At 39.8% G+C, this 20663-nt stretch overlaps 1 protein-coding gene across 6 annotated transcripts; it reads right to left on the bottom strand.

Moving 5' to 3' along the window:
- Window positions 1-8621: 8621 nt before the first annotated feature.
- On the bottom strand, window positions 8622-20012 carry LOC310721002 (ribosomal protein S6 kinase beta-2-like; the record flags this gene model as incomplete). 6 transcript variants are annotated; one of them, XM_083532174.1, is made up of 18 exons in its annotated part: window positions 19791-20012; window positions 18180-18234; window positions 18051-18088; window positions 17847-17961; window positions 17646-17714; window positions 17156-17303; window positions 15570-15627; window positions 15159-15259; window positions 14788-14878; window positions 14549-14639; window positions 14092-14199; window positions 13420-13482; window positions 13094-13171; window positions 12859-12966; window positions 12616-12728; window positions 9814-9953; window positions 9351-9414; window positions 8622-9027 (listed from the first exon to the last, which is right to left on the bottom strand). In XM_083532174.1, the coding sequence occupies exons 2-18, from the start codon at window positions 18231-18233 to the stop codon at window positions 8622-8624; spliced, it is 1845 nt and encodes a 614-aa protein (XP_083388300.1). In that variant the 5' UTR covers window position 18234; window positions 19791-20012. The 6 variants fall into 6 exon arrangements, 5 of the variants coding, with proteins under 5 accessions (XP_083388300.1, XP_083388302.1, XP_083388301.1 ...); XR_014531894.1 differs by having other exon boundaries at window positions 8689-9027; window positions 9351-9447; XM_083532176.1 differs by having other exon boundaries at window positions 8689-9447.
- Between the last annotated feature and the right edge of the window lie 651 nt (window positions 20013-20663).

The raw sequence follows: 20663 nt of genomic DNA, 5'->3' as shown, positions 1-20663 counted from the left end.
CCAGCTGAAATGTACCTTCAGGTAGCCTCTAGTACTGCCAATGCACCCTGATGTCGTGTCCTAAAAAGACAGCAAGGTCATCCATTTCATTGTCTTTCTAATTAAGGACCTTTGAAATAGTGGCCATGTGCTTTCTCAGTCTAGTGGAGTCTCCACAGCTTCAAGCAATCTGACGAATAATGTCTGATCATCTAAAGTGACTCAGTGCTTGTGATCTTCCAAACATGAACACGTTCTCATCAGGCACATCACAGTTATGGCGAGTCTTTACAAGTAACCTAATTGAGGTCACCATATCAGGAGTGAGAACAAAGGGGACTTTTCGTCCACGTTTGCCTTTTATCTCAATTCTCTGGAGGTGCTTACACAGTTTCTTTTCAAGGTTTGTCAGAGCGAGTGTTACATCTGGATAAATCAGTGAGGTGTCCCTCAGTGTAAAGGCGAAGGGACAGCTTGGATAGCTCTCCTTCCCTTCTACAATTGAACACAATCACCTGACAGAGTGTCACTTTTGCAACTTCTGCCCAGTGCTTGTTACGTTGATCTTTTTCAAGTTTATTTTGGTAAAAAATCTACCTGACAATGCCAGGGCTTGAACCCTCAGCCTTGTGCGGATCTGCTGATTAGTAAACCAACACCTTACCCACTGAGCTAAGACTTCTGACTAGTACAAGCAGTCAATAAGCCTAATGAACCAACATGGCTTCTTTTCCATACTGCAACACCATGTAACTCATATTAAAAGTAGACCAAACAAGTCTTTCAAAAAAGATGCCATGTTTCTGCTCCATCTGAAGATTATAATCAGGATTTCATTACTCAAACCAAAAGAAAGGAGTATGTGCCAGAGAGAAACCAGGATTTAATGAAACGAGCCACATCGACTCTACAGCAGTCTGACTCCTCTTTAAAGACCTATAGAATGAACACATAAATGCAGTAGATTTAATTTTCCTCACAACGCACCAGTTTTGCTCTACTTCTGAATAAAGGTTAGGATGTGCATTGGATGCATAGATACTCGATTCGATTATAGATATATTTTATTGTATATTTGTATAGTCTGTAAAATCTCTATCACAGTGTTGCATTAAATAAAATGAGTTGTGTTTATCAACTTTAAATCCATTTTCTTGTGTTTTGGAGTATCACATTAAAGCATTTAACAGACAGTTAAATATTTCTATGTGTTAGGAATCAGATACAATATTCAGCGTGCACAATATTATCACTTCAATGTTAAAAACATTGTATTCCTTTATAAAAAAAAATGACAGAGAACTGTAATCATATAAGAAGATCTCCATGATGCAGTACAGAGCAGAAACAGAGCAAGAATAGATTCTTACACTCTAATTAGAAGTGACTATTGGATTACATTTTCTTGCCAAATAAAATCTTCAGTTTTATATTTACTTAAAGGATTTTTAGACAAGTCTTCATTCTGGACTCTACAACAATTTCAACAACAAATAAACTTTTTCCATAGGAGAAGCAGTGTTGCATAAGACCATCTTCCAGTAGCACAGGTCTAAATATCACAGAGAGCAACTTATTCCACAGCCAAAGGCAAAATAACACACAAAAAACACATCAAATTACATTTGACATTAAACCACAAAGTCTAAAGCAATTAGCAACTATCTTGATATTCATTGCACATGGAAAAAAAAAGTAAAAAAAAATGTTGAACAATCATTATAAACTCAAATACCCCGGCACCTCTAAACTGCCAGTGCTGGGCCTTGACCTTCAACTGTTCAGTTAAATAAAATGGCATAAATGCCACTCCTGGGACCCTGAGTAAGGCCCTTAACCCCATAGCTGCTCTGGATAAGGGCGTCTGACAAATGCTATAAATGTAAATATAATATGTACATAGTTTCCAACTGTACCAAAACCTACCTGTAGAGGGGTTCAACAGCAACATGCTTGGTGGGGGGGGATTCTTACCTACTTAATTTTGTGACACACACACACACACACACACACACACACACACACACACACACACACACACACACACACACACACACACACACACACACACACACACAAATACTAAACTCCCCATTTGTCCACAAAGCAACATGTGAAATACAATACTGCAACAACCAGACCTGCTGAACAGAACTGTGAGGACTTTAAAACAGACAGGATTGTTTGTGCATTACTCTTTTTGTCCACCAGATGTCCTCAACCTTGTGAAAAGGAAACGATTTAAATGTAATTTTTTTTTTAAATGTTCGAAGACCACCACCAGCTCGCGACAAGGAGCCTTAACGATGTGATGTAGTCACCACGCAATCTAACCACGTTGCCATGCAACCCAAACAAATTCAGATGTGACGACCACAAATGCACTCATTTACAAGCAATCCACAACACTACAGTGAAGAAGATGAACATGAAACATGCAGAAGCAAGTAAATGAAACATAGGGACCAGGCATTAGCAAAGCAAACACCTGCATTAATGCAAAGCTGCAGAGCATCAAAGCAAAGCAGGAGAAGAAGTCAACCTCTGGTGCTGCTGGTCTCAACAACACTACCAAGTATATATATATATATATATATATATATATATATATATATATATATATATATATATATATATATATATATATATATATAATACAAATATAAAGCATGTACATCCAAAATAAGTCCCTAAAGACCTTTCTTGGAAATCTACAGCAAGCGGTGCTGAACCTGGTTTAAGTAGATTGTGAAGGACCTCAGAACAACAATGGACAATGGACTCTTTTCTGTGTTGCGCTAAAGTGCTCCTGCTTCTGGAAGGCCAACACAGAGACAATGAGGAGAACATTTGGAGTTTAATTAAATAAGGGAAACACCTGGGTTTATTATATTATATCTAATCAATAGATCAGATCTTGTAGTCGACCTTCTCTTGATTGTTTGGGTTTTGACCCGGATACACCTACTTCCTGGAGAAGGTTCTTGCTCATATCAGCTGCAGTAACAGAAAAGAAATGAATCATTTTGTCCTCCAGCACAGATGTTCTCTGTGGTCCACAAGGCTTCTGGTCCTCTTGGGCTTACAGTGCTATCTTTTTTGTTTTGAGTTGACTAGACCATCCATCCTTTTCATGGGTTTGTTAGACTTTTTCTGTCAATTTATACCTTATAAGAAGTAACATCTTTTTAATTCCATATTCAGATTGAACAGCTACAGACTTTACTCCTAAAGCAGGTGTTATATTTGAACTTACTTGTACATAAAATAATGAGGGAATAACACTGACTCATCTATAGAACAGCTCAACAGATAATTAGCCAATACCACTTCATACCATTTGTTTGTCCAGAATGTCCCAAATTGGATTATCTGGAGGACGAGTCAATGCCTAGAACTCTTTGTCATGTTTTTCAAACCATTCCTGAAGAGTTTTTACAAATTCACCATTAAATACTAAGAGGTCACTACTATTAGGGAACCCCATTCCCATGAGGGGGCGTCTTTGTTCTGCATCAGTGTTCAGGAAGGTGGCACATGGCAAAGTAACAGCCACATGACCTTACGAGGTGGTTATCAAAAGGATTTGAGACTAATTGTGTTACTGGTGCTGTTCTGACCCACGTGGGTTTCATGTCTGCAATTTCTTCATCGACAGCAAGTTAGATCAAAGAGCTGTAACAAAGCAAACGTAAAACTGGGCAAACCTGCCACAGAGACGTTTGACGTGACGTACCATTGACATACGGCGACGCTGCGTCGAGACGTTCGAGGTGTTTCGAGCGACACACGTGCTTCAAGAGCGGAAGAACATCACTGGAACACGACGAGAGATCAGGAAGACCTTCAACAAGCTCAACCTCCGAAAACCATTCAGCAACTCGTGTATGATGATCGTCGGAGAACGAACCACAGGATTTCACTTCTGCACCCACACCTATTCGACCTATTCCTGAAGATGTCGCCGTTTTGACACCTTTGATCCGGCACCAATCGCAGAAGGTGCTTGACACGCTTGGAAAAAAAGAATTCCCGCACCAATTCCAGAAGAACGCTCGTATACCGGATAACTGGTTGTCCTTTCTTGGAGCTGTTCTAGGTTCTAACTGCTGCATAACAGGAACACCAGGAACACCACCCAAGACCTGCTGCATTGGAGATACAGTACGTGTTATAAATGTTTCAGATGAAGTAAAACAATCACCTGCTGCTATGATTAAAAACCCGGGTATAGTTTTAATAGTTAAAGAATAAATGTTAACATATAAATTATAGAATTATTATTCAAAATTTTTTTTTATTATTTTGCTTTTAAACCCAATAAACTCTGTATGAATGCTAACATGAATAAATGTAAATATATTTGAATATATATAAATATATATTGTGCTGTCTATATGCTCGCTTCTAAACATTGTGCAGATTAAAACCCTGCCAGGAAAAAAGAGTGTGTGTGTGTGTGTGTGTGTGTGTGTGTGTGTGTGTGTGTGTGTGTGTGTGTGTGTGTGTGTGTGTGTATACAATTTCCACAAACCCACACATGAAACTGACCTACATTGACGATCATAGTTTTTTTTTTTTTTTTAAACAACACAAAAAAAAACAATGTGTCTCCACACTTTCTGCATCATCTGATTCAAAAGCTGCAGATTTTTTTTGTGACTGGAATTTAATTTACATAAGAATGAATCATTGTGTTTTATTTATGTTGCTAAAGCTCATGCATGTTTAAGCTGAGGTCAGTGTGAAACATTTATCCCAAAAGGTGTTCAATAGGGTTTAGAGCTCTAGAGCAGGAAGATCTTTCACACACTTCCAATACCCTTGGAAAGCAGATCTTTACGGAACAGGTTTGGGTCTTCTAGTTCATGCGAAGGGAAGGGAAAGGGAAAATATGCGACCACATCCGAAGACGTCTTGTACAATTGCCTACAAAATTAAAAAAAAGTAAATAAATAAAAAAATGTTTTTTCAAAAAAGTTCATTTTTAAATCTGTTCATAGCCTTTTTGCCTCTTTAACTTTTTTATCCACTAAAACAATATACTGCAAGATGAAAGACAAGAAATTCATCTTTCTACTCTACACACACGCTGCGGTGTCTTTTGAGGTTCTTCAACCACCACTTTTTTTTTCCCTCTACTTTTTCGCGCCACCTTTCTTTGTTTCACACTTGTGCTGGAGCTTGTTCAGTCTGCGCCTCTTCATCTCTCTCGGTCCAGAAATCACCCAAAACACAGTAAGTTCTTTCTCATATATATATATATATATATATATATTTGTGTTTTGCTTTTCAGCCTTTTTTCCTAATACACCTCCAGTGTTTTACCTGTTTCCTGTATGCTACTGAATTTGTACTGCACTCGATATAAAGTTCTATAAATATTGCATTATTTCTGTCCATCGTTCATCCCCAGTTTTTCCTTTTTACCCTTTTAGAAAACTTCCATCCATTTCAATTTGTTATGTAAAGGATTTTAAAAGCTCAACCTTCACACTTCTTCAGCAATTTCACAAATAATGGAAATGATATACACTCTATTGCCATAAGTATTGGGTCACCTGGTCATGAATCTCATTTTTGAGCATCACATTCCACATTTGGTCCCAATTTACTCTTCTAATTCCCTCCACTCTTCTGGGAAGATTTTCCTCTAAATTCTGGAGTGTGTTTATGGATATGTGTATTTATCCACAAGGGTTTTATGAAAGGCATTCATCTCAAAGATGTTCAGTAGGGATGAGATCAGAGCTTTATAGCAGGCCACTCAAGATCTTCCTCTCCAAAGCATGTAAACCAGATCTTCAAGGAGCTTTCTTTCATGTTGGAACAGGTTTGGGCCTACAAGGTCAAGTTAATGCACAATTTTATTATAGTGCATCTAAAGACGTCCTGTACAGTCGCGGTGGTGACAGTTTAGAAAATAAGCACATAGAGCAGGAAAGGCCGGGTGTCCGAATACTTTTGGAAATATAGTGTATATTGGGCAATCATCGTATTTTTCTGTAAAAATTTCCACATTTTTTTTTTTTTTAGAACTTTAGCTTTAAAAAAAAAGTTATAATCCTCACATTTTTTTGGAGCTCAAACTTCTACATTATTCCCCGAAACAACCGCTGTATGGATATAACACAACATTTCCTTTATTATATCAGTGAAATACAAAAAGATCTGTTCCTTCCATTGCGTGATGTGCATTCAAATGCGCACAAACACACACACACACACACACACACACACACACACACACACACACACACACACACACACACACACACACACACACACACACACACACACACACACACACACACACACAATGCTCTGCACGTCCACAGCTGCAGCATGGTGTACAGGTAGCATGCGTGCCTAAAGTGCACAGACTCAACCACACTTCCTGTGATGCAAAGATTTGCAGACCCCAAGCACAAACCTGCAGAATGCAGATGCCGTAATTCAATAAAAAAAAATGTTTCCGTGAATAAATAAACAGAGCAGGTGGAAATCTACACTATATATCATCATCATTATGCATGAAAACCTGGAGATTCAGTGACATTCTGGGGGAACAGCAGCTTTTATGCCAGGATCTGTTATTTATATTTTTATTTACACACACACACACACACACACACACACACACACACACACACACACACACACACACATATATATATATATATATATTTTTTTTACAATACCTGCATGTTCATAAAAGACAAAGAGAGGTGGTTTCCTGTATCCGGTGGCAACACAACAGGATCAAAGCCATAAAACACTTAACACCCTTTTTTCTTCCTTTTGTAAAACTCGTCGCCTTCAACACCTCGCTTTCTGTGTCACATCTGTATAAACACATCACCGGTTACACCATGGATTAATGTATGAAGAAACAGGCCGAGTGTTAAACTGATGTTTTTAACTTGATTTCTTTTCACTGTTCATTCATTTTACAGACGTGTATATACACACACACACACACACACACACACACACACACACACACACACACACACACAGTATGTATGAATGAAATAATAACTCAATTAGAAAAGGTAAAGGAAGAAAAAAAAAAAATGATGGGACGTGAAATCCCGAGTAAAATCTTCTTTATGATGTAGATTTATTTCAGGATCCCTGAATATTTCATTCTTCATGAATTTGTATAGATTTTTTGGTTGTTTTTTTGACCTATAAACCTCATTTTGTTACATAATTGTGAGTCATTTCCTGCTACGTCCTAAAACATTGTGTCTTCGTACATTCTGTTCCATCAGATCACCATTCAGTAGATTCCAGAGACAACTTTCATATTTACTGATGGAGTACGTTTGCATGTTCGAAACCATTCTCTCGTCTCTTTTTGTTTTTTTTTTTTGTACTCAGAAAAAAACTTAGAAAGCAGTTTAAAAAATTGGTTTCGGTCACAGTTCTACAGAGAGATTCTCCAGTGGAAAAAATACATAAATAAATTTTAAATCAAATGTTTATTATTTAAATTCGATCCCAATGCTGGAGGAAATGAGAAATTAAAAAAACTACTTAAAAAAAAAATATATATATTATTATTATTATTATTATATATTATTATTATTATAATTTTTTAATTACCCAAATTCTATTCTAAAAAATTAGGTTTTAAGTGCAGACAGACTTCAGCACTAAAAGTTTCAGCTTGTCTAATCTCAATGGGAAAAGAATTCCAGATTTATTTGTTGGATGGGAGGAAAAAAAGCCTAAATGTGCAGGAGGAAGAACAAAAAGAGTGAAATCAGAGGAACAGAGATCACGTCTTGGAGTGGTGAAGTAATAAAGTGCTATACTATGATGTTTTTTTTTAATCATGACCAGTTTAACCAGTATGTTGTTTGTTCCCTGCTCAGGCATCATGAGGCCGACGTCCGTATTCCTCGGTTTGCTCCTCGTTCTGCCTCCTGTCTTCTGTGGAGATTCCAACAGCAACGCGACTACAATAACGACACCGAGGGCAAACACCACAAACATCCCTGAAAGTGCATCTCCAACCATCACACCCTCCACCTCCGTCTCCTTCACCACGACAGCTTCACACAAGCCCACGGCCCGCGCCACCTTCTCAAACACGCACAAACCTCCGCCGACGACGGTGCAGTCCGGAGGTTCTACTACCATCACGCCTTCCACGAGGTCACATTCGCAAACGTCAACCACCGTCTGCTTGATTCTCTTCTTCTTCTTCTTAATCGGGTTGCTCGTCTTCGCTTATAAATGGTACACTGATCACGGACGTCCCTCCTTCCCAGAAACCAGGAGGCTTCTAGCGGAGAGCCTGAGGAACACCTGGGCAGTGGCTGTGGCGCTTCTGAGACCGTCTCCCAAAAAAGACGAGAACGGGGAGGACATGGAGGCGGGAATAGCCGAGGCAGGAGAAGAAAAAAAGCAAGGAGACGATAACGAGGACGACGATTCGTCTGATGATTACTCGAGCTTGAGAGGCGGCGGAATGATGGAGAAACCGATTAAGGATGAAGAAGAGGACAGGAAGAGTAACCAACAAGAAGACAGCATGTCGTCGGTGGAGCTGAAGGAGGAGACGACGGAGCCGGAGAAGGAGGATCTTACGCTGCTGTAAAACATGGTGGTGGAAGCACCACGTTAGCTGGTTAGAAGCGTTCGGATGATTTCAAAGTGGGAGGATGATTTCCTCGAATAAATAAATATTTCAGGATGTTTGATTGTGATGGATTTATTAGTTTTTTATAGAGGAAAATCCCCAAATTTGAGGAAAAACAAATCGTCAAAAAAAAATAGCAAATCATTTGTTTAAATACATTTTCAAACAAAACGTAATAATAATTATATCTTTGATTGTCCTGTAAATAAAATAAACTCCAGATGACATTGTACATTTTTTTGTGTGAAAATGTTCTTCCACATGCGGTCACATGATCCGAAAGCTTTCCGCAAACACGTGTTAATAAAGCGCAGTCAGCATCGCCGCGTTCCCGCGATCCCGACAGGCTTCGGACGCCTTGTTTTCGTTCTCCTGTCAAGAGTCTTTGGTTTGAGCTGAGAGAGAGAGAGAGAGAGAGAGAGATAGAGAAGGAGGGAGGGAGGGAGAAAGAGAAAGAGAGGGAAGGTGAGAGGTATTGGTTGGTAAGGGACACTTTCACATCCTGCAGAAATCTGATCGAAGGAATGTAGGGTTGAAAAAAAAATCCGGAATTTTCAAGACTGCAAATTTTCCACAGAAATTAACGGAATTTGACAAAATTGCAGGCAACGGAACTAAAACAAAAAAAAAAATTAAATAATAAAAAAATAAACAGATTTAAATGCAGTTTCAGCTGAATTTCTACCTGCACATTCATCAGTCACATGCACACACTTACTGCAGGGTCACTGAGGCCACGCCCCCTACATGCACTGTACAGTCCTCCATCACACACTTGAATCCTGTACGTCAAAAAAACGCCCATCTTGGCGAGTCTTCAGGTAAAATTACATAAATATTGCATATATTTGTGTTTAAAACGTGCTGTGTCAGCGATCATGCAAAAAAAAAAAAAAAAAAAAATACTAACAATTAAATCAGTCAAAAATATAAATTTTTAAAAATCTGTATTTGTTTCTATGCGTCACCTTAAACAAACAACATTTTTATATTTATGTTTGTATATAATACAGTTAATATAAATTTCCCCAAATATCTAATTAATTAATTCCCATTAATTCCTGGTAAGTTTCCTATATTTAAAGTTTCTGCAAAGATTTTATTAGAATTTTTCCTCCCCTTTGCGACCCGGATTGATTGATTAATTGATTGATTGATAGACAGAAAGAGTCATTTCCCACCACGACGGCCTTTTTGTTTCTTGTTGCGTCCCGGAGTTCTGATTGGCTTGGAGGCTCCGTTTTCAACAGCAGGGGGCGTGGCTTGAGCAGGAGGCTCCTCCTCTCTTTCAATACTGATCTTAAAGGGCTCGGAGAGAGGGCTAATGTGAGAGAGAGAGAGAGAGAGAGAACATGATTATTTTTCTCAAACACTTGAGACTGAAATATCAGAAGCTTTCAGAAGGTAAAGTATGTAGTAGTATGTAGTTGTATGTAGTAGTATGTAGTATTAGTATGCAGTTGTATGTAGTTGTATGTAGTATTAGTATGTAGTTGTATGTAGTTGTATGTAGTAGTATGTAGTATTAGCATGCAGTTGTATGTAGTAGTAGTATGTAGTTGTATGTAGTATTAGTATGTAGTTGTATGTAGTTGTATGTAGTATGTAGTTGTATGTAGTAGTATGTAGTAGTATGTAGTTGTATGTAGTAGTATGTAGTATTAGTATGCAGTTGTATGTAGTTGTATGTAGTAGTAGTAGTATGTAGTTGTATGTAGTATTAGTATGTAGTTGTATGTAGTAGTAGTAGTATGTAGTTGTATGTAGTAGTATGTAGTTGTATGTAGTAGTATGTAGTTTTATGTAGTATTAGCATGCAGTTGTATGTAGTTGTATGTAGTAGTAGTAGTAGTATGTAGTTGTATGTAGTATGTAGTTGTATGTAGTAGTATGTAGTTGTATGTAGTAGTATGTAGTATTAGTATGCAGTTGTATGTAGTTGTATGTAGTAGTAGTAGTATGTAGTTGTATGTAGTATTTGTATGTAGTTGTATGTAGTTGTATGTAGTAGTATGTAGTAGTATGAAGTTGTATGTAGTTGTATGTAGTAGTATGTAGTATTAGTATGCAGTTGTATGTAGTTGTATGTAGTAGTAGTAGTAGTATGTAGTTGTATGTAGTATTAGTATGTAGTTGTATGTAGTTGTATGTAGTTGTATGTAGTAGTATGTAGTATTAGTATGCAGTTGTATGTAGTTGTATGTAGTAGTAGTAGTATGTAGTTGTATGTAGTTGTATGTAGTAGTATGTAGTAGTATGTAGTAGTAGCATGCAGTTGTATGTAGTAGTAGTAGTATGTAGTTGTATGTAGTATTAGTATGTAGTTGTATGTAGTTGTATGTAGTAGTATGTAGTATTAGTATGCAGTTGTATGTAGTTGTATGTAGTAGTAGTAGTATGTAGTTGTATGTAGTATTAGTATGTAGTTGTATGTAGTAGTAGTAGTATGTAGTTGTATGTAGTATTAGTAGTATGTAGTAGTATGTAGTATTAGCATGCAGTTGTATGTAGTTGTATGTAGTAGTAGTAGTAGTATGTAGTTGTATGTAGTATTAGTATGTAGTTGTATGTAGTTGTATGTAGTAGTATGTAGTTGTATGTAGTAGTATGTAGTATTAGTATGCAGTTGTATGTAGTTGTATGTAGTAGTAGTAGTATGTAGTTGTATGTAGTATTAGTATGTAGTTGTATGTAGTTGTATGTAGTAGTATGTAGTAGTATGTAGTAGTATGTAGTATTAGTATGCAGTTGTATGTAGTTGTATGTAGTAGTAGTAGTATTAGTATGTAGTTGTATGTAGTATTAGCATGCAGTTGTATGTAGTAGTAGTAGTATGTAGTATTAGTATGTAGTTGTATGTAGTTGTATGTAGTATGTAGTTGTATGTAGTAGTATGTAGTTGTATGTAGTAGTATGTAGTATTAGTATGCAGTTGTATGTAGTAGTAGTAGTAGTATGTAGTTGTATGTAGTATTAGTATGTAGTTGTATGTAGTAGTAGTAGTATGTAGTTGTATGTAGTATTAGTAGTATGTAGTAGTATGTAGTTGTATGTAGTAGTATGTAGTTGTATGTAGTAGTATGTAGTTGTATGTAGTATTAGCATGCAGTTGTATGTAGTAGTAGTAGTATGTAGTTGTATGTAGTATTAGTATGTAGTTGTATGTAGTAGTATGTAGTATTAGTATGCAGTTGTATGTAGTTGTATGTAGTAGTCGTAGTATGTAGTTGTATGTAGTAGTATGAAGTTGTATGTAGTTGTATGTAGTAGTATGTAGTATTAGTATGCAGTTGTATGTAGTTGTATGTAGTAGTAGTAGTATGTAGTTGTATGTAGTATTAGTATGTAGTTGTATGTAGTAGTATGTAGTATTAGTATGCAGTTGTATGTAGTTGTATGTAGTAGTAGTATGTATTTGTATGTAGTATTAGTATGTAGTTGTATGTAGTAGTAGTATGTAGTAGTATGTAGTTGTAAGTAGTAGTTGTATGTAGTAGTAGTATGTAGTTGTATGTAGTAGTAGTAGTATGTAGTAGTACATAGTTGTAAGTAGTAGTAGTACGTAGTTGTATGTAGTTGTATTTAGTAGTAGTATGTAGTAGTATGTAGTAGAACATAGTTGTATGTAGTAGTAGTATGTAGTAGCAGTATGTAGTAGTAGTATGTAGTTGTATGTAGTAGTAGTAGTATGTAGTAGTTGTATGCAGTATTATGTAGTAGTATGTAGTAGTAGTAGTATGTAGTTGTATGCAGTAGTATGTAGTTGTATGTAGTAGTAGTATGTAGTCGTATGTAGTTGTATGTAGTAGTATGTAGTAGTTGTATGCAGTAGTATGTAGTTGTATGTAGTAGTTGTATGTAGTAGTATGCAGTAGTAGTATGTAGTAGTTGTATGCAGTAGTATGTAGTTGTATGTAGTAGTATACACTACAGTTGTATTGGTAAGAAATCTCAGACGAGGGATGCCGGTGCTCACGTCTCACCTGAGTGGGGTGCGAGGGCTGCTGTTGTGTCTGCGGACGGGCCGTAACCGCGGTTCCACTGAGAACCCCTCCTTCAGGCTCTCCAACACTGAGGGGGCCACGTAGGTGAAGCCCTGTAACACACACACACACACACACACACACACACACACACACACACACACACACACACACACACACACTCAAAAAACCAAGGGTAGATCAACAACAGGAACAAATCAGTGTGTGTGTTTTTAGTCTTACAGCAAACGCATGATCAACACTGTCACTCAGTGTCGTGTCGTCTGGACTGTCCACTGGTGTCTGTCTGGTGAAACGACTGTCAAACTGACTGACGTCTTCATCCGAGTGCTGAGAGACAGAAAGGTGAAAGAGAGATAGAGGACAAGCTGATGTTGATAGAGAAACAAAGTGGTTGTGTATTGTGTGTGTGTGTGTTTTAGTTTTATGAAGCAAAAGAAGACTGTGCATGCAGTACCAGCGAGGGCCTGTAGGGTGGCTCCACTCGTTTATTCAGCAGATCGTTCCAGTTAATGTGACGGAAGAAAGGCTGCTTCTGTAAAATAGAGAGAAAAACAAACACAATATGGATCCAGTCTCAGCCCATGCTAAAGAGAGAGAGAGAGAGAGAGAGAGAGAGAGAGAGAGAGAGAGAGAGAGAGAGAGAGAGAGAGAGAGAGAGAGAGAGAGAGAGAGAGAGAGAGAGAGAGAGAGAGAGAGAGAGAGAGAGAGAGAGAGAGAGAGAGAGAGAGAATCACAGTTTGGTGTGTAGAGAAGTGTTTCTGTTGGACAGGTGGGTCTCACCTGGATGTCTGCGCAATCGGCTTTACTGGAGCCCAGTCTCTGAGCCGGGTTCTTCTTCAACAACTGGGAGAAAAAAAAAGAGGGAAAAAGAAAAAACAGATTTACATGTTAAAAAGCTAAATAAGACAGAATCCACCCCAGTCATCTGATTATTTAAATCAATATATCAATCATCGGATTTCAATTTCAGCTGACTATATGGGGAAAAGTTTGGGGACACCCCGAGCAGAACACGATTGGCTGTATATACTTTAAACACCTCGTTCCATATTTAGTTCCCAATTCACTCCTATAAGAAGCTCCACTCTTTTGGGAAGATGTTCCACTAGATTTTGTGGAGATTCATTCAGCTACAAGGTACGATACGGCTGGATGTCTTTAGCAGATCTTCCATGGAGCTGCAACAGGTGTTTCGGGCTCCTTCTTGAAGTAATGGAAAAACTTCATGCTCCAAAGACGTCCTGTTCAACTGTGTGTCTTTAATTAGAGAATAAAGCGCACAGCTGGAAAAGCCAGGTGTCCCAATACTTTTGGCAGCACATCGTGGTAATTCAAGTCGCTCTCTGCGGCACAGATCGGATTTCTCGAAATCCGATGCGAACACCTTGATTTTACCCACGCAATCTGATCTCCGTTTGTGTTCTTGAAGTAGAGCCACTGGTATCAGACTACCTTTTTGATCACTTCTCTGGCGTCTGGCGTGAGGTACGGAGGAAGGTTCAGTTTACACTTCAGGATTTTGTCAATGGTCCTCTTCCTGTTTTCAGCTGAGAACGGAGGCTGAGAGAGAAGAGAAGAAGAGAAGATATATTTATTTATGTCTCAAAAATATAGACAAAAAATAATATGTAATAAATTTAATATTATTTATATTTAATATAAAATAATACTTGACATTATCTTTTAAAAAAAACAGTAAAGGTTTAATTAAAAAATGTATATAAAATATTAATTACTTTATTAATTAAAATAAATTATTTGTTATTATTTTTGACTCGAGTACTTGCTTCGTCTAATGAATTTGTAATTTTATTTAAATATTAAAAAATGTTTCTCTCTCCTTTTCCTATACAATGCATCTCCCTCTCTTCCTTCTCTCTCTCTCTCTCTCTCTCTCTCTCTCTCTCACCGAGCCGGTCATCATGTCGTACATCAGCGCTCCGAGGCTCCACCAGTCCACGGCTCGGTTGTGTCCTGAGCGATTCAAAATCTCTGGAGCCCTTAAATAAACAATGTACACACACATGGATTGCTGTTCAATGGGTCAAACTTATAATGCAAAACTAACATCAGTGACCTCTAGTGGTAAACCTGTGTTACTGAATCCTGTGGACATTTGACAGATAGATGTGCTATAACACAACTCACATGTACTCGATGGTTCCACAAAAGGTGTGTGTGACGCTGCCGTCATGGATAGACTCCTTACACAGGCCAAAGTCCGTGAGCTTAATGTGGCCTTGAAAAGGAACAGATGATGTCAGAGAACATCTGGTTATGATAAGATTAAACTGATTGTGATTAGTGGGAAGAGTTTGTGATTCATGCAGGAGATGAAGATGATCAGAAAGATGTTCAGGCTCGCTTTCTGCCTGACTCACTCACACACACCCACACACACCAGAAAACAAACATCACACCTTTCATTCCACAACACCTCCAGCCTGCGGGCCTCGACCTGATCAACAGGTTTAAAGAGGTGCAAACATAACCTTCCTGTCTCACACACCCTCACACACCTTCGTGATTGAGCATGATGTTCTCGGGTTTCAGGTCTCGGTAGATGATCCCGTTGGAATGCAGGTGTCCCAGTGCTAACGTTATCTCAGCCAGATAAAAACTGCAGAAAAAAGAACAAAACAAAGTCCAGATCTGGACGAGGAATCTTTATGAGTTTTGGAAGTTTGGCCCTCAGGGGAAAAACACGGCAAACTTCTCATAAAAACCAGTGAACTCCAGCAGCTGCGTGTGTGATGTGACGTGATACGGTGTGGGATGTGGGGTGTAATGTGACGTGAGGTTTTCTGCATGCTGATGTTTAGGTCCTGTTTATGGAAGGAGTCTCCAGTGTCGCTTCCTAACAGTCGGAGGGGAAAAGTTCAACTTTGATATCGAAAATTAAAAACGTGCATTTTCAGAATGTTTCATACCAGGCCGTGTCCTCCATGAAGATCCCCTCCTTCTCCAGCTGCATGAACAGTTCACCACCTGCATTCATGGGGTTTTAAAAATCACACATCATCACCTGAGTAAACCTCAACACCCCACTGCACATCTGTATCCTGTACGCATCAACACCCCACTGCACATCTGTATCCTGTCCGCATCAACACCCCACTGCACATCTGCATCCTGTCCGCATCAACACCCCACTGCACATCTGTATCCTGTACGCATCAACACCCCACTGCACATCTGTATCCTGTACGCATCAACACCCCACTGCACATCTGCATCCTGTCCGCATCAACACCCCACTGCACATCTGCATCCTGTCCGCATCAACACCCCACTGCACATCTGTATCCTGTCCGCATCAACACCCCACTGCACATCTGTATCCTGTCCGCATCAACACCCCACTGCACATCTGTATCCTGTACGCATCAACACCCCACTGCACATCTGTATCCTGTACGCATCAACACCCCACTGCACATCTGTATCCTGTCCGCATCAACACCCCACTGCACATCTGTATCCTGTCCGCATCAACACCCCACTGCACATCTGTATCCTGTCCGCATCAACACCCCACTGCACATCTGTATCCTGTCCGCATCAACACCCCACTGCACATCTGTATCCTGTACGCATCAACACCCCACTGCACATCTGTATCCTGTACGCATCAACACCCCACTGCACATCTGTATCCTGTACGCATCAACACCCCACTGCACATCTGTATCCTGTACGCATCAACACCCCACTGCACATCTGTATCCTGTCCGCATCAACACCCCACTGCACATCTGCATCCTGTCCGCATCAACACCCCACTGCACATCTGTATCCTGTACGCATCAACACCCCACTGCACATCTGTATCCTGTCCGCATCAACACCCCACTGCACATCTGCATCCTGTCCGCATCAACACCCCACTGCACATCTGCATCCTGTCCGCATCAACACCCCACTGCACATCTGTATCCTGTCCGCATCAACACCCCACTGCACATCTGTATCCTGTACGCATCAACACCCCACTGCACATCTGTATCCTGTACGCATCAACACCCCACTGCACATCTGTATCCTGTCCGCATCAACACCCCACTGCACATCTGTATCCTGTCCGCATCAACACCCCACTGCACATCTGTATCCTGTACGCATCAACACCCCACTGCACATCTGTATCCTGTACGCATCAACACCCCACTGCACATCTGCATCCTGTACGCATCAACACCCCACTGCACATCTGCATCCTGTACGCATCAATACCCCACTGCACATCTGCATCCTGTACGCATCAATACCCCACTGCACATCTGCATCCTGTACGCATCAATACCCCACTGCACATCTGCATCCTGTACGCATCAATACCCCACTGCACATCTGTATCCTGTACGCATCAATACCCCACTGCACATCTGTATCCTATGGAAGGTATGATATGTAAGGTGTCCTCTTGTTTACAGTAAATTGCACAGTCGAGTTATTCAGGTTTCTAAAGCCCTCATTAGCTGGTAGTAGCTTCAGGAGATGTTTCCACCACACCCACCGCTCAGACACTCCAGTATGAGGTAGAGTTTTCCGCCCGTCTGAAAGGCATACCACAGGTCCACGATGAAGGGGTGACGCACCGTCTCCAGGATCTCTCGCTCTGCCCTTGTGTGAGCCGTGTCCTTCGCACTGCACACGATTTTTGCCTGGAAGACGACATGGGTGTGTTTATATGTGCAACACGTGAGCGTCATATTTCACTCTTTCACTTCTAATACATCAGTTTATACTCAATACTTCTATACATCGGGTACATCAGTGTCTTTTTCATGTCCACACACGCAGGAACTAGTAAAATACAGCTAAATAGTACGTTTTCCACTGCAGGTCCTGCCTCATAAACCAGATTTAACCAGAGGAATGAATTCCTGCATTTATAACAGCTTTATCATGGGTCTGGCAACACAACAATCCATCAAACACCTCAGATACTTGTACAGCACCTGCTCCGCTCCGAGTTTTCACGTGAGAATAAAAAGGGAACGAACTTTTTTCAGAACTTTCATGGCGAATATTTTTCCTGTCTGACTTCCCTGGACTTTCCGGACCTGGAAAACCTGGAAAAAAAAAGAAGCAGACAGGGGAATGTTTGGGGAATGTGGTAATTACTAGCTTTCAGGATCTCTCTCTTTCTCACACACACACACACACACACACACACACACACACACACACACACACACACACACCTTGCCGTAAGCTCCTTTCCCGAGTACGGTGAGCAGTTCGAAGCAGTCGGGTCCGACTCTCTCGCTGTCCCTGTTGACGCTGGCGCTGGTGAGCTCCACCTCCTCCGTCTCGCCGCTATAAACACGTGAATATCATGTCATATCTTTTCCTGGATATCAGCGACGTACGAGTATTAAATCACAGGCACTGCGAGAGACACGTACGGTTCGATTTCCTCCACTGTGAAGTCGCACACTTCATCCTGTAAAATAGACAGAAATTAATTTAAGGGAGAAGATGTTTAATGGAGGAACAGTAATAAGACTCGGAGCTCATCGGCGTGACTTTCTGACCTCCGCGTCGCTCACGTCCTCTGACTCCAGGTCGATGTCGAACACCCCCGCCATCCTACACAACCGGAGACCAGGAGGAAAAAACACTCAGTAAACAAACCACCTCAAACATTACAGAGTCACTGAGTCAGTGAGTCACTGTCAATGAGTCAAAGAGTCAGTGTGCCAATGAGTCAAAGAGTCAGTGTTACTGATTCACTGAACCGCAGTCAGAGTCAGTGAGTCACTGTGTAACCGAGCCAGTGTGTCAACGAGTTACCGATTTACTGAGCCGCAGTCACAGAGTCACTGAGTCAAAGAGTCACTGTGTCACGGAGTCAAAGAGTCAGTGTCAATGAGTCACAGAGTCAGTGAGACACGGTCACTGTGTCAAAGAGTCAGTGAGTCAAAGAGCCACTGAGTCAAAGAGTCATTGTCAATGAGTAACAGAGTCAGTGAGTCACAGGTTTAAAGATTTAGTGTTTAAGAGAGTCACTGAGTAGGTGAGTCACCAAGTCAGTGAGTCAAAGTCACAGAGTCACTGTCTGACACCTGTCCACACACATCCAACCAGATCTTCATGGAGCTGGAACAGGGTTTGGGTCTTGAAGGGAAGATTTAATGCTCCTGCATCCAAAGACGTAGTTTACAATTGTGTGTTTGTTTGTTTATTGTTTTTTTGTCAATGCCATGCCTGAATCAGTAGCTATTTCCATGGTACGATCAAAGTGGGTACAATGAGACGTTAGATGAAGTCCAGAAGTTGAACGTTCTGTACGTTTTCTAGTATTTTCTTTGGTGACACATTTTGTAGATTAATATATACGTAATTTCTGAGAAGAAAAGCCGTCTTGTGTTTTTAAGCGTAATGCAGTAAGGGTTTTATGGTCTTGTTTTTCTTCTACTCAAACCTTCTCAAAGTCTCTGAGCGAGATTAACAGAGCGTCTGGACTGAAACCTGTCTCCTTATCTGGATTCTGCACGAAGAGATAAACAGGGAGGAGGAGGAGAAGTTTAGGGGTTTTATTAATTCTCATTTTTACGGCTGGATATAAAAGAACACTCATTTTGAGCTCTATGTAGGTGGGTTTTCTGCTCGACACACCTGCTCGAGTCATCTGCGGGAAATTCTGGTTTCCTGATGGTCAAAATCGAAAGATTTGTACTCGGAAAAGTGCAAAAAAGTTACCAGTGTATTGATTTATCCCTGGTTTATAGGGCAGGGGTGCGCAAACTTTTGCACTGGGCTCTAAAGTTATGGTTTGGAAAAGATCTTGATGTGATCTCATGGTGTGGAAGATCTGGAAGACTGTCTATTTTGACAGATGTGTAAAGGCTGAAAACAGCCAGATGTGTAACATCTGCCACATTAATGATATGAAATCTCTCCTGCTGGTAGGGAAGAGTTGTTGATATATCATGTATATATGATTTAAATATAATTTATATAAAGTTTATGATTTATACAATCTGGTGATCATGACGCCCGTTTTATCTTTATTATTATTATTATTATTTTTATTATTATTATTATTATTATTATTATTTTTATTATTATTATTATTATTATTATTTTTATTATTATTATTATTATTATTATTTTTATTATTATTATTATAATTAAATCCTTACCTTCATCCGGGTCCTAAAGACGCTCCTGCTGCTCCTCACCGTGTCGTTCTGAATTTAATAATCGTATATTATCAGAAATCTGTAACTATAATAATAAAAACATAACCAGGTATAGGAACAGGAGCGGAATTCCTGCCGCAGCAGCTGTAGTGGTGACGCAGTCTGACTACGTCATCATTTCGCGCAGACCCAAGCTGAAGCGCTTTTACTTTTTCTTCTTCTTCTATGGAGGACCAGAGTTCGACTCTGTGCTGCCACCAATCGGCCTGGATGAGAAGCATGGCTGTTGGGGGAATTAGAGCTAAAATAAAAAGTGATCAATCCTTAACTCAGTCTCTTCTCCTCCTCCTGCTGGTTAAAATGTGAACAGAAGGGCATGAGTTTAAATCCCAGCAAGCACCAAGCTGGGTCCTTGAGCAGGGCCCTTGAGTGGGGCCCTTAACCCTCACCTGCTCAGGTGTCTGAATGAGATCATTGTAAGTCACTCAGGATAACGACGTTTACCAAATGCTGTAAATGTAAATTAGTTCCATTTCTGTTTTTTTGTATGAAGTAAAACTCATTTCCAGTCCCTGCAGAGTTGCGGTGAAGGACGTGGTGTTTGATACCTTCAAGCAGAACATTAAAACTTCAATAAACCCTGAGAGGAACCTGTCTTAAAACATCTGCCCCATATAGATTCTGCCACATGTAGCGTTTTACATATAATTTGGTTTCAGACCAGATCACATTAAATCAGTGGTTCATGAATTACTGACTTTAAGTGTTTTTCTCAGTCGTCTCTTTGCCTTTCTGACTGTAGACTGTAGAAAGGACATCACTCATAATCACACACGGTGCTCATGATCCTCCTCACGCTCCAGTGTTTAAAAT

The sequence above is a fragment of the Silurus aristotelis genome (assembly GCF_946808225.1).
Source record: "Silurus aristotelis genome assembly, chromosome: 27".
In the NCBI taxonomy this organism is placed as follows: Eukaryota; Metazoa; Chordata; class Actinopteri; order Siluriformes; family Siluridae; genus Silurus; species Silurus aristotelis.
The sequence above is the reverse complement of the archived record's forward strand: the minus strand, read 5'-3'. Positions and strand labels throughout refer to the sequence as shown.